Below are 14,807 nucleotides of genomic sequence, written 5' to 3' on the forward strand. Positions count from 1 at the left end.
TACTTGTAGGATTGAACATTCTTTATTTATGTACTTTCTCTTCTCTGCACATTTTCCTGGACTTTTTTCTTATGATGTTAGATTTACCCTATGTCCTTTTTTCCTTTCTGAGTGAATGTTCTTCACTACATTATTTTAGCATCAAACACCTAAAAGAAAATGTGAAAATTGTTTAGCTTAAAAGAAAAAGAACATTCAAAAGTTTTGAAGAAAGAATTCTTTGCCCACACAAACTTATGCAAAGGTTTATAGAGATAGCAACCAGAAGTTTGACTCAAAACCACTGTAGAACGGAACCTAAACCCTGTCCATGTAAATCAGTAAATCTGACGTTAAATAAACATTCACTGAAAGTAAATCTTCCAGGTGCAAGTGCTTTAAATAACAATGATCAATTAACTACCAGTAAAACTTTGGTAAAAGTCACATTTATTTTTTTATAAATACCTGTTAGCTACATTCAATAAATATATAATTTTCTGCAGGGCAAATTGTGTGGTTTGTGTGGAAACTTTGATGACAATTCACAAAATGACTTTACAACCAGCCACATGTTACAAGTCCTTGATGTGCTGGAGTTTGGAAACAGCTGGAAGGTCGACTCTACCTGTCCTGATGCAAAAGAAGTGATCAATCCCTGTAGTAAGAACCCACATCGCAAGGCCTGGGCTGAGAAGCAGTGTGGACTAATCAAAAGTGAAGTCTTCAAAGTATGCCACAGCAAGGTATGGAGAGGAGATTGCAGTACAGCTAACACATTTATGAATATTGGAAAATCAAATACATATTGTTAGAATTTTACTCCAGCCCCATTTTGTTTTTGAATAGAGCAATGTTTCTTTACCGTTACATGGAACCCTAGATTTCTTCCTATGGTTGCTAGGGGTTAGTTGAGCAAAGAGCAGTTTTTGCCATTGAGGTAAGTTTAAGTGACACCAATGATAATGTGGCTATCCGTAAGGGTGACATTCTTTCCAATGGCCACCAATATAGGAGGGATTCTTCCCAATGACCACCACACTAATGTACTGTTGTAAGTTGTGGATATAGTAATTATAGCAGAGAGTCCCTGAAAACCTGAAAGTTATTTCAAGGGTTCCCCCATGTTCAAAGGGTCAAGAAAAGGCTGAACACCAGTAGGAGGGTCCAGTAAGTATTTATCATGGCTTTTCAAAATAAATGTTTCTTGATTTCTTAAAACTTCGGCAATGTTGAAAATTGGTTCTTTCCCTTATTGGTACTCATCTTCATTTGCCTGACCCTCTGAAACTACTGCCCTGTTCGGCTGTGATGGACAGTGTTGACAGACTGGTTGCAGCTACTAAATACTTCATGTGTGTGGGTCAGACCAAGGTGATCTTCTGCAAGCTGACTAAATATTTGATAATGGAAGCAACCTGGCCACTAGGCTGTTACATGGCTAGTGGAATGATGGACAATAGAGAGGGCAAAGACAGCTGGTCATCAGATCCTGATAAAGGATCATGCTAGAAAAGAAATGCAGAAACACTGAGATGTCTAGACGTCTAAGTAGTCATTGTAGCAACAGCCAATTACACTGGTGGTCATTGGAAACTTGGACACTTGCAATGATGGTCTGTGTAGGTGGGAGATTTGTTTTGCACTGTTTATGGCTCAAGAAACCCGTAGCCACCTCAAGAGGAACACTGGTTGGGAAAGAGCCTTGTGCCATCACAAGTATGATTGTCTAACTTATACACATTACTAAGAATGTCTTTATTAATTGATTTATGTATACATCTCTCAAAGTGATCATTTGTGACACAGAATGTACACATCTTTTTAATATAACTATATAACAACTCATGAGGAACAGTTGAAAATTATTGATGTTGCAATAGGTGGATCCAAAACCATTCTATGAGGCTTGTGTACAGGACTCTTGCTCATGTGACACTGGTGGAGATTGTGAATGCTTCTGTACTGCAGTAGCTGCCTATGGTCAGGAGTGCACAAAAGCTGGGGCCTGTGTCTACTGGAGAACACCAGACATTTGCCGTGAGTAAATTATAACAATTGATCCCTTTTTGGGACTGCAGCACACAATTTCTTAATAATAAGCACTTTTTATCATCTTTAAAAAAAAAACAACCATTGTCTGTAACTTGAGATCCTAAAAGTTAAATGGATGCATAAAACTTTTAAACTACCTGATCCAAAACTCAATTACTGATACTAGAAATACTGAACTATACAGTATAACTTTATAATATAGTACTCAATTATTTTGTTATTATTGTAATATGTTTCACCAAAATAATTTTTGCCTTTTCCTTCTAGCTATATTTTGTGACTACTATAACCCTAAAGATGAATGCGAATGGCATTACCACCCTTGTGGCAACCACACCATACAGACGTGTCGCTCCATCAACAACATCTACACTAATGTCACCATCACTTACCTGGAAGGTGAGTCTGCCAGAACTATCACGTTCTATTTTGAATCTTGTGACATAATCAAATGCTCCTAAAGCTAAACTGTAGTCAGATACAAAGGACCAACTTTAATAAAGTTTAGCTTTCATTAATACATTTATTAATTTCTTTTTTTAATGCTAACAGTGGAAAATACTGAATGTTATTTGGGCACAATGAATCAATTTGTTTGCGTCAGTTTTTGAGTTGTAAGAATCATGCTGATAGAAGGAAAGAGTGGAATGACATAGAGACGGGTTCTTTATTGCGAGTATGGTATAAGGAGACTGCCATTGCTGACCTCTCTTACTAGAAAATTCTAATTACTTGGCTGTCATGGTGAACCAATGGCTTGGTATTGCAATGGTAACACACACACACATATTAGGATAATGGTTTCCTTTAATTTTTTAATTACTAGTTAAAACTAAAACTAAAAAATTTTTTTTACTAGTCTTTTTGTCTAGCCATGTACTTGGGAGAAAAGACACATCAGTGTTTCGTAACAGCAGTAAACAAAATGCTATGTATAAAGGGTTTAAGGACTACTGTTAGCATAGAAATACATACTTGCAAGGTAAAACCTTTCTCTTTACTTGAAGTTCAGCCCTAACATCATAATGTAGCAGTAATTAAGGTACAACAACTATCGCTGACAGGTGCCCATTTCAGCTTTAAGCCTTCGAATAACTATTTTCATGGATGGTCACATGTGGTGCACCATATTACTATAGGTGGAACCTTAGGCCAATATGGCATCTTCTTCAGCTGGAAAGCATAGAAAGAGTTTGGTTAATACTTACAGTGTAAGGTTACTGCCGTTACTGACCTCTCCTTCTGCAAAGTACGAGCTCCCTGACTACCATGGTGTGGCAATGGTAGTATACTGTATATTTGGTGTATATAAATAATAAGGGTTTGCTTTAACAGAACACATATCCTGGCTCTCACAAAAATAATTCAATGTATTTAAAGAAATACAGGTATCCGAGTTTAAATACAAAGATTTATGGCTGCAATCTATTTTTTAGAGAGCTGTAAAATGAGAGGGAGAAAAAATAAGTAGTTCATACCTGTCTCTATCAACTGATAGAAAGGACAATAAGTAGGGCAAGAGATACTGTACATTGTAATTAGTGATTTTCTAAAATCAAATGAAACACTAGTATAATATTATTTACAACATAATTTTGCATTTTATTAGGTTGCTACCCAACTTGCCCTGAAGACAGACCTATTTTTGATGAGTCAAAGAAAATCTGTGTGACTCCTGAGGAATGTGGTTGCTACATAAATAAAACCCACTATGAAAATGGGGAAATTGTGCCCAGTTATAAGAATTGTCACACTTGGTAAGAATATGTTATCTGCTGTGGAAAGTGGAAAAAAATTATAAAAATGTTGGGCCTGATTTAATAAAGCTCTCCAAGGAAGAAGAAGATTCTTTTTCATCAGTGAACCTGGGTGATTTACCAAACCTGGAATGGATTTGTTAATTTTGTTTTACAGGTTAAAATAATATCATGATTTTCTTGTTTGGATTACCAAATATAGTACTGAGGAAGATATTAGCTATTGTTAAAATGCATAGTAGACTTAATGGGCCTAATTTATTAAAGCTTTCCAAGATTGGAGAAGTTACACTTTCATCGGTGAAGCATGATCCAGCAAACCTGGAATGGATCTGGACCAGGATTGAAAACATTTGTTAACAAATAGCAAATAACTTTTAGGAAATCCATTCCAGACTTGTTTAATCACCCAGCTTGACTGATGACAGTGTACCTTCTCCAGCCTTGAAGAGGTTTAATAAAATAATAATAAATCAGGCCCATTATTCTCAATACTCAGTGTTTGTTGTCCTACCTGGCATTTTCTTCTAAAACTCAGAACTGCTGGTCCTGCATTGTATGTGATAATGTCAAAATACCAGAGTGCATCTGACAGCAGCTTTGAGTGATTTTGGGGGGTTGGATAAATGTTTAGTAAAGCTTGCATTAGTGGGGACTAGGGATGAGCGAGCGATTTTCATAAATTCGGTCTCTCGGCGAATTGGGTTGTTCTCGCCCACCAAACATGTAGCCGGGAACGGCCTTTGTAAATTTGGCTACCAAGACCAAATTTTTGGACCTGCAAGACCAATAAGGGCAGCAGGACTGTCAGCTCCACTCCTCTGATTGCTCTTGCAGCACTTTACTAGTTGTATATGTTCTTGGAAAGAGTTTCACTATCCAAGAACACAGGAGTCCTGTGTTCCTGAATAGAGAAACTCCATCCAGGAACACAGTGTGAGTTTCGCTGGCTGCTCATGAATGAATGCAGAGTGGAGAACAATCTTCAGATTTTTCTCACGGCTGGATTCATTCATAATGAGCCGCATGACTCGTTCTGAGAGGAGGAGTACCGCAGCTGTATTTATAAATGGAGCCTTGAGAATCCTTCTCTCAGTGAGAGATCCCTGGGCACTACAAGTCAGAATGAGGGCTTATCCAAGATCACTCACTGACAGGAGGATTCCCACGTCTGTATTTATGAATGCATCCGCGGTAATCCTCCTATAGTGATTTCCTGGATTACCGATGGTTTTGCTAAATTTCGCGGACCCAACGGTACTTCGAAGAATTTTTTACGAGAATGCCAGAGGCATTCGCTCATCCCTATTGAGGACTAAAGTAAAACTGCTTTTTAGTGGCACCATATATGAAAATAAAGATTTCATACCTAATTTTCCATGAAATTTGAAATCTTCCAGTAGCATTGATTCAGGATTGTACATTGTAAAATATAAATGCAACAACATGGAACCTTGTTAATTTGTATGATGGCTTATGTGTGTTAGTGGTATTATATCCTGAAGAGTGTACAAAGAAGTTTTGTTTTTTCCTCTGTGAGCAATATATAGTCAGTGTAACTTCTGTTTGTTTTTGGGGTTTAGTTCAAAGACATGACAATATAGCTCGACTTCCATTAAAAACAATTTTGCATTTTTCTTTTTTAGTGTATGTACTCCAGATGCAAAAGTCGACTGTGTGTACAACAAATCAGGTAAAGTTAAAGTTCTTTTAAAAAGAAAAAAAAAAAATCAGAGTTCTGATCTGACATTACTATATTTGTCATTGGTCTTCAACACTTGTTATTAACAGGTATTAGTAAAGCTTAGCCAATCTGGGCAGTGAGGCTGCAATAGCTTCAATCCTAGTTGTAATAAACGATGATCAGACCTATCTGACTCCCACTACTTAAATCTAAAACATAACTCTTGTAGTAGTACTTAGCCATTATTTTTACCTAAAAAAGTTTTCTTTTTTGTTATTTTCAGCCTGTGTTTGTATTATTGATGATAAAGTTTATAATGAAGGGGACATTATATCCAAAGAAGAACATTCTGGAGTTTGCATTATAATAAAATGTGAGAATGGCACACAGAAAACAGAATTTGAAGTCTGTACCTCTACTACTACATCTATTACCACAACTACCACTGTGTCACCCACAACAGGTAATACTTCACATAGATGGTTTAATTTATTTTAGGCATCTTCCTTCTAATAGAATGTTATCTAGCTTTATAAGTCCTTTCCATATATTCAAAACTAATAAACAAATTACAGAATAGCATAATTTTAGTATAAAGGATATGGGGAGTGCAAATTCATAGAAGTTCTAAAATAGCATGATATTGATATATTAGACATATGGAAATGCCCTGCATACAAAATTACATTTTACTCTTGATACATTAGTCCTGTCTGTTCAATCAACAACGTGTAAAAACTATCTTGTTTGTGTTTGAAAAATTCCAGTACTAATCCATCATATGCCTCTGGCAATCTTGCGAAAATTTCCTCAAAGTTCTGATGGGTCTGCGAAAATTTGGCAAAATTACGTGAAACCATCGGAAATCACTATAGGAGGATTATCACCGCTGCATTTAAATATAGCCGTGGGAATCCACCTGGCAAGCCTTCATTCTAACCTATAGTGCCCAGGGTTCTCTCACTGAGAGGAGGATTATCGCAGCTGCATTAATAAATACAGGCATGGTAATCCTCCTGTCAGTGAGCGATCCCCGGGCACTACAGGTCAGAATGAGGGCAAGCGGCGATACTGCTCCTTTCAGAGTCTCAAGTCATGCGTCTTCCATTTATGAATAAACAAGGCCGATCGGAGGATTTTTCCCATGCTGCATTCATTCATGAACAGCCAGTGAGACTCACACTGTTCCTGGAGAGAGAAACTCTATCCAGGAACAATAGTACAGGACTGCAACAGCAATCAGAGGAGCGGAGCTGCTCCTCTTCCGATTGCTGTTGCCACCCTGTAGTATGTGTTCCTGAATAGAGTTTCTCTATTCTCTCTGGACTTCTGTCTCTGCTCCCCTGATTGGTCCTGCAGGTCCCAAAAATTTGGTCCCGCCGGCCGAATTTTTAAAGGCCATTCTTTACATGTTTGGTAAGCGAGAACGGCCCAATTTGCAGTGAGACCGAATAAAAAATTCACTTGCACATCGCTACTAATCAACACTATATGCTAATATTTGTTTCTTGTCTGTCCTTTTAGTTACTACTACTACTTTGACAACAACAAGCAGTTCCCCTTCAACAAGTAAGTAATTATTGTTGATGAATATTTATTTCATATGATGTGACAAACTCAAAAATATTATTTTATGATTCTATTGGTATTTACACTATTTGAATTGGGTATCTTCTAGTGAACCTCAAAGGCTATCTGTCACGGATAACAGGGGAGGGGAGGGAAACAGAAAGGGTTATACTCTGGACTAGGCCTCCAGTGGCTAGGGAAAAGGGAATGTGTCACCCCTTGCAGACACCCTAACCTTGCCCTAACTCCTAACAGTATGAGTATCCCCTGATGGTGGAGATACTCATACACAGGAACCTGGTCCCTACTAGCCTTGTATAGCCCTAGCAGTAGTGTCTGGCTTGAGACTGCTGGTTCCTTCCCCTATGAAGGACTCAGTGTCTCCCTGAGGCCTAGTAAACAACTAAATAACCAACAATTGATCCCTTTTTGGGACTGCAGCACACAATTTCTTAATAATAAGCACTTTTTATCATCTTTAAAAAAAAAACAACCATTGTCTGTAACTTGAGATCCTAAAAGTTAAATGGATGTCTAAAACTTTTAAACTACCTGATCCAAAACTCAAATATTGATACTAGAAATACTGAACTATATAGTATAATTTTATAATATAGTACTCAATTATATTGTTATTATTGTAATTTTTTTCACCAAAATAATTTTTGCCTTTTCCTTCTAGCTATATTTTGTGACTACTATAACCCTAAAGATGAATGCGAATGGCATTACCACCCTTGTGGCAACCACACCATACAGACGTGTCGCTCCATCAACAACATCTACACTAATGTCACCATCACTTACCTGGAAGGTGAGTCTGCCAGAACTATCACGTTCTATTTTGAATCTTGTGACATAATCAAATGCTCCTAAAGCTAAACTGTAGTCAGATACAAAGGACCAACTTTAATAAAGTTTAGCTTTCATTAATACATTTATTAATTTCTTTTTTTAATGCTAACAGTGGAAAATACTGAATGTTATTTGGGCACAATGAATCAATTTGTTTGCGTCAGTTTTTGAGTTGTAAGAATCATGCTGATAGAAGGAAAGAGTGGAATGACATAGAGACGGGTTCTTTATTGCGAGTATGGTATAAGGAGACTGCCATTGCTGACCTCTCTTACTAGAAAATTCTAATTACTTGGCTGTCATGGTGAACCAATGGCTTGGTATTGCAATGGTAACACACACACACATATTAGGATAATGGTTTCCTTTAATTTTTTAATTACTAGTTAAAACTAAAACTAAAAAATTTTTTTTACTAGTCTTTTTGTCTAGCCATGTACTTGGGAGAAAAGACACATCAGTGTTTCGTAACAGCAGTAAACAAAATGCTATGTATAAAGGGTTTAAGGACTACTGTTAGCATAGAAATACATACTTGCAAGGTAAAACCTTTCTCTTTACTTGAAGTTCAGCCCTAACATCATAATGTAGCAGTAATTAAGGTACAACAACTATCGCTGACAGGTGCCCATTTCAGCTTTAAGCCTTCGAATAACTATTTTCATGGATGGTCACATGTGGTGCACCATATTACTATAGGTGGAACCTTAGGCCAATATGGCATCTTCTTCAGCTGGAAAGCATAGAAAGAGTTTGGTTAATACTTACAGTGTAAGGTTACTGCCGTTACTGACCTCTCCTTCTGCAAAGTACGAGCTCCCTGACTACCATGGTGTGGCAATGGTAGTATACTGTATATTTGGTGTATATAAATAATAAGGGTTTGCTTTAACAGAACACATATCCTGGCTCTCACAAAAATAATTCAATGTATTTAAAGAAATACAGGTATCCGAGTTTAAATACAAAGATTTATGGCTGCAATCTATTTTTTAGAGAGCTGTAAAATGAGAGGGAGAAAAAATAAGTAGTTCATACCTGTCTCTATCAACTGATAGAAAGGACAATAAGTAGGGCAAGAGATACTGTACATTGTAATTAGTGATTTTCTAAAATCAAATGAAACACTAGTATAATATTATTTACAACATAATTTTGCATTTTATTAGGTTGCTACCCAACTTGCCCTGAAGACAGACCTATTTTTGATGAGTCAAAGAAAATCTGTGTGACTCCTGAGGAATGTGGTTGCTACATAAATAAAACCCACTATGAAAATGGGGAAATTGTGCCCAGTTATAAGAATTGTCACACTTGGTAAGAATATGTTATCTGCTGTGGAAAGTGGAAAAAAATTATAAAAATGTTGGGCCTGATTTAATAAAGCTCTCCAAGGAAGAAGAAGATTCTTTTTCATCAGTGAACCTGGGTGATTTACCAAACCTGGAATGGATTTGTTAATTTTGTTTTACAGGTTAAAATAATATCATGATTTTCTTGTTTGGATTACCAAATATAGTACTGAGGAAGATATTAGCTATTGTTAAAATGCATAGTAGACTTAATGGGCCTAATTTATTAAAGCTTTCCAAGATTGGAGAAGTTACACTTTCATCGGTGAAGCATGATCCAGCAAACCTGGAATGGATCTGGACCAGGATTGAAAACATTTGTTAACAAATAGCAAATAACTTTTAGGAAATCCATTCCAGACTTGTTTAATCACCCAGCTTGACTGATGACAGTGTACCTTCTCCAGCCTTGAAGAGGTTTAATAAAATAATAATAAATCAGGCCCATTATTCTCAATACTCAGTGTTTGTTGTCCTACCTGGCATTTTCTTCTAAAACTCAGAACTGCTGGTCCTGCATTGTATGTGATAATGTCAAAATACCAGAGTGCATCTGACAGCAGCTTTGAGTGATTTTGGGGGGTTGGATAAATGTTTAGTAAAGCTTGCATTAGTGGGGACTAGGGATGAGCGAGCGATTTTCATAAATTCGGTCTCTCGGCGAATTGGGTTGTTCTCGCCCACCAAACATGTAGCCGGGAACGGCCTTTGTAAATTTGGCTACCAAGACCAAATTTTTGGACCTGCAAGACCAATAAGGGCAGCAGGACTGTCAGCTCCACTCCTCTGATTGCTCTTGCAGCACTTTACTAGTTGTATATGTTCTTGGAAAGAGTTTCACTATCCAAGAACACAGGAGTCCTGTGTTCCTGAATAGAGAAACTCCATCCAGGAACACAGTGTGAGTTTCGCTGGCTGCTCATGAATGAATGCAGAGTGGAGAACAATCTTCAGATTTTTCTCACGGCTGGATTCATTCATAATGAGCCGCATGACTCGTTCTGAGAGGAGGAGTACCGCAGCTGTATTTATAAATGGAGCCTTGAGAATCCTTCTCTCAGTGAGAGATCCCTGGGCACTACAAGTCAGAATGAGGGCTTATCCAAGATCACTCACTGACAGGAGGATTCCCACGTCTGTATTTATGAATGCATCCGCGGTAATCCTCCTATAGTGATTTCCTGGATTACCGATGGTTTTGCTAAATTTCGCGGACCCAACGGTACTTCGAAGAATTTTTTACGAGAATGCCAGAGGCATTCGCTCATCCCTATTGAGGACTAAAGTAAAACTGCTTTTTAGTGGCACCATATATGAAAATAAAGATTTCATACCTAATTTTCCATGAAATTTGAAATCTTCCAGTAGCATTGATTCAGGATTGTACATTGTAAAATATAAATGCAACAACATGGAACCTTGTTAATTTGTATGATGGCTTATGTGTGTTAGTGGTATTATATCCTGAAGAGTGTACAAAGAAGTTTTGTTTTTTCCTCTGTGAGCAATATATAGTCAGTGTAACTTCTGTTTGTTTTTGGGGTTTAGTTCAAAGACATGACAATATAGCTCGACTTCCATTAAAAACAATTTTGCATTTTTCTTTTTTAGTGTATGTACTCCAGATGCAAAAGTCGACTGTGTGTACAACAAATCAGGTAAAGTTAAAGTTCTTTTAAAAAGAAAAAAAAAAAATCAGAGTTCTGATCTGACATTACTATATTTGTCATTGGTCTTCAACACTTGTTATTAACAGGTATTAGTAAAGCTTAGCCAATCTGGGCAGTGAGGCTGCAATAGCTTCAATCCTAGTTGTAATAAACGATGATCAGACCTATCTGACTCCCACTACTTAAATCTAAAACATAACTCTTGTAGTAGTACTTAGCCATTATTTTTACCTAAAAAAGTTTTCTTTTTTGTTATTTTCAGCCTGTGTTTGTATTATTGATGATAAAGTTTATAATGAAGGGGACATTATATCCAAAGAAGAACATTCTGGAGTTTGCATTATAATAAAATGTGAGAATGGCACACAGAAAACAGAATTTGAAGTCTGTACCTCTACTACTACATCTATTACCACAACTACCACTGTGTCACCCACAACAGGTAATACTTCACATAGATGGTTTAATTTATTTTAGGCATCTTCCTTCTTATAGAATGTTATCTAGCTTTATAAGTCCTTTCCATATATTCAAAACTAATAAACAAATTACAGAATAGCATAATTTTAGTATAAAGGATATGGGGAGTGCAAATTCATAGAAGTTCTAAAATCGCATGGTATTGATATATTAGACATATGGAAATGCCCTGCATACAAAATTACATTTCACTCTTGATACATTAGTCCTGTCTGTTCAATCAACAACGTGTAAAAACTATCTTGTTTGTGTTTGAAAAATTCCAGTACTAATCCATCATATGCCTCTGACATTCTCGCGAAAATTTCCTCAAAGTTCCGATGGGTCTGCGAAATTTTGGCGAAATTACGTGAAACCATCGGAAATCACTATAGGAGGATTATCACCGCTGCATTTAAATATAGCCATGGGAATCCACCTGGCAAGCCTTCATTCTAACCTGTAGTGCCCAGGGTTCTCTCACTTAGAGGAGGAGTGGGAATCCAGGCCTGGCGTGGGAATCCTCCTGTCAGTGAGCGATCCCCGAGCACTACAGGTCAGAATGAGGGCAAGCCGTGATACTGCTTCTTTCAGTCTCAAGTCATGCGGCTTGTGTTTATGAATAAATGAGGCTGTGGGAAAAATCAGAGGATTTTTTTCCATGCTGCATTCATTCATGAGCAGCCAGAGAGACTCAAACTGTTCCTGGAAAGAGAAACTCTATCCAGGAACACATAGTACAGGTCTGCAACAGCAATCAGAGAAGCGGAGGTGCTCCTCTTCTGATTGCTGTTGCCACCCTGTACTATGTGTTCCTGAATAGAGTTTCTCTATTCTCTCTGGACTTCTGTCTCTGCTCCCAATTCGTCTTGCAGGTCCCAAAAATTTGGTCTCGTCGTCTGAATGTATAAAGACCATTCTTTCCTACATGTTTGGTAGGCGAGAACAGCCAAATTTGCTGTGTGACCGAATTTAAAAAGTTCACTTGCACATCCCTACTAATCAACACTATATGCTAATATTTGTTTCTTGTCTGTCCTCTTAGTCACTACTACTACTTTGACAACAACAAGCAGTTCCCCTTCAACAAGTAAGTAATTATTGTTGCTGAATATGTATTTCATATGATGTGACAAACTCAAAAATATTATTTTATGATTGTTATATACACTATTTGGATTGGGTATCTTCAAGTGAACCTCAAAAGCTATCATTTGTACTTTAGTTGTAAATGGTAAAAATAACACACAGCAGCAAAAGAGATAAATATTATTTAGTATTTTGTAGCATAACATTGGTTTTGTTGATGTTTATATTACATATTTTTATTGTTTTAATAATTGTTTTACAAATGACTTAAATATTTGAAATATTCAAAAACCCAGCCTACACTTTTTTGCCAGTCCTGTAAACCCAACATCTTACTAAAATCCATTCTTTATTTAATTTGCATACATACCCATGAAAATTGCTCAGGCTCAAAAGTTTACAGACTTATTGGTGTAAAACCTATTAACATAAGGAATGGCTCATAGGAAAATGCTTTACTGATTTGGATGTCATTAAAACCTTTGTTGGTAGCCATCAACAAGTAAAGTATCAATCAACAAGCAACTTTCTGTAGATATTAAAAGGTAGGAAGAGGAGGACATGTTTAACTTTATCCGTAGCAATTCATCCACTTAGGAAAACGTACAAATAGAAGAAAAGGAAATAAGTTTAGGCCAATGTCTAAAAAGGTGTAATTTAGAGCTATAAAATTAAGCAAGAGATTATGTAATTTTTTACATACCCAACTAACATGAATAAATTGGGTGACCTCCAAGGTACCTTAAGGTAAAAATAACTGATGTCAATAATCAACGTGCTAAAGCAATAGAAAATATGACAATTAAACACATATTGTTAATGAAAAGCGTACAACCTTTTGCAAACCCCAAATATTTTGTCTCATACAGCTTGTGTCTATGAAAGAGTATGCCGATGGACTCAGTGGTATGATGTCAGCAAACCAGGAGATGGCCCAGACAGTGGTGATTATGAAACCTACGATGAAATAAGAAAACATTACAATTTCTGCGCTGTGCCAGAGCAGATTGAATGCAGAGCAGTTAATGCACCTGATGCCAGCTTGGAGGAATTGAAACAAACTGTTCACTGCAATGTGTCATATGGGTTCATCTGCCGAAACAGTGAGCAAAAGCCAACTGAAACCCTCTGGCAGAAGTGTTACAACTATGAAGTTCGAATGGACTGCTGTGACATTGAATGTGTCTCCACTACTACTACCACCACGACAACTACTACAACCCCTACTACCACAACTCCAACCACCACCAGTCCTACTACTACAACGCCTACCACCACAACTCCAACCACCACCACTCCTACTACTACAACTCCTACCACCACCAGTCCAACTACTACAACGCCTACCACCACAACTCCAACCACCACCACTCCTACTACTACAACTCCACTCCTACTACTACAACTCCTACCACCACCAGTCCAACTACTACAACGCCTACCACCACAACTCCAACCACCACCACTCCTACTACTACAACTCCAACCACCACCAGTCTCACCACAACAACTCCTACTACTACATCCACTGCTACCACCACTCCTTCTACTACTACTCCAACCCCCCCTGTCACCAGTGAGTAAAGTTGTATCAGTATATTAAATCAATATCTCAGGATGCAATGATAAATGTATTTAGGAATAAAGGGCAAATGTCTCTGAATAAGTGTAAGGTCCTGGTTCAGCATCAATGCTTACCAGATGACAACTCCCTAATCGTATAGGTATAGTTGAGGCATCCCAGCACTCAGTTTCCTTTATAATTCTGGGCATCAAACAATGGTATCTGGGAAATGAGGAGATGCCAGCTTGGAGGAATTGAAACAAACTGTTCACTGCAATGTGTCATATGGGTTCATCTGCCGAAACAGTGAGCAAAAGCCAACTGAAACCCTTTGGCAGAAGTGCTACAACTATGAGGTTCGAATGGACTGCTGTAACGTTGAATGTTTCTCCACTACTACTACCACCACGACAACTACTACAACTCCTACTACCACAACTCCAACCACCACCAGTCCTACTACTACAACTCCTACCACCACCAGTCCAACTACTACAACTCCTACCACCACAACTCCAACCACCACCACTCCTACTACTACAACTCCTACCACCACAACTCCAACCACCACCACTCCTACTACTACAAGTCCAACCACCACCAGTCTCACCACAATAACTCCTACTACTACATCCACTGCTACCACCACTCCTTCTACTACTACTCCAACCCCCCCTACCACCAGTGAGTAAAGTTGTATCAGTATATTAAATCAATATCTCAGGATGCAATGATAAATGTATTTAGGAATAAAGGGCAAATGTCTCTGAATAA

At 37.7% G+C, this 14,807-nt stretch overlaps 1 protein-coding gene across 1 annotated transcript; it reads left to right on the top strand.

The window, feature by feature from the left end:
* Positions 1 to 485: 485 nt before the first annotated feature.
* On the top strand, positions 486 to 14,072 carry LOC140344981 (mucin-2-like; the record flags this gene model as incomplete). Its single annotated transcript, XM_072432162.1, has 8 exons — positions 486 to 725; positions 1,863 to 2,019; positions 2,302 to 2,433; positions 3,644 to 3,791; positions 5,438 to 5,484; positions 5,759 to 5,938; positions 7,000 to 7,044; positions 13,339 to 14,072. Coding segments are annotated over 8 exons (1,683 nt in total), but the record flags the coding sequence as incomplete, so codon positions are not given.
* Positions 14,073 to 14,807: the final 735 nt, after the last annotated feature.

This window comes from Pyxicephalus adspersus, unplaced genomic scaffold (assembly GCF_032062135.1).
Source record: "Pyxicephalus adspersus unplaced genomic scaffold, UCB_Pads_2.0 Sca289, whole genome shotgun sequence".
Classification (NCBI taxonomy): Eukaryota; Metazoa; Chordata; class Amphibia; order Anura; family Pyxicephalidae; genus Pyxicephalus; species Pyxicephalus adspersus.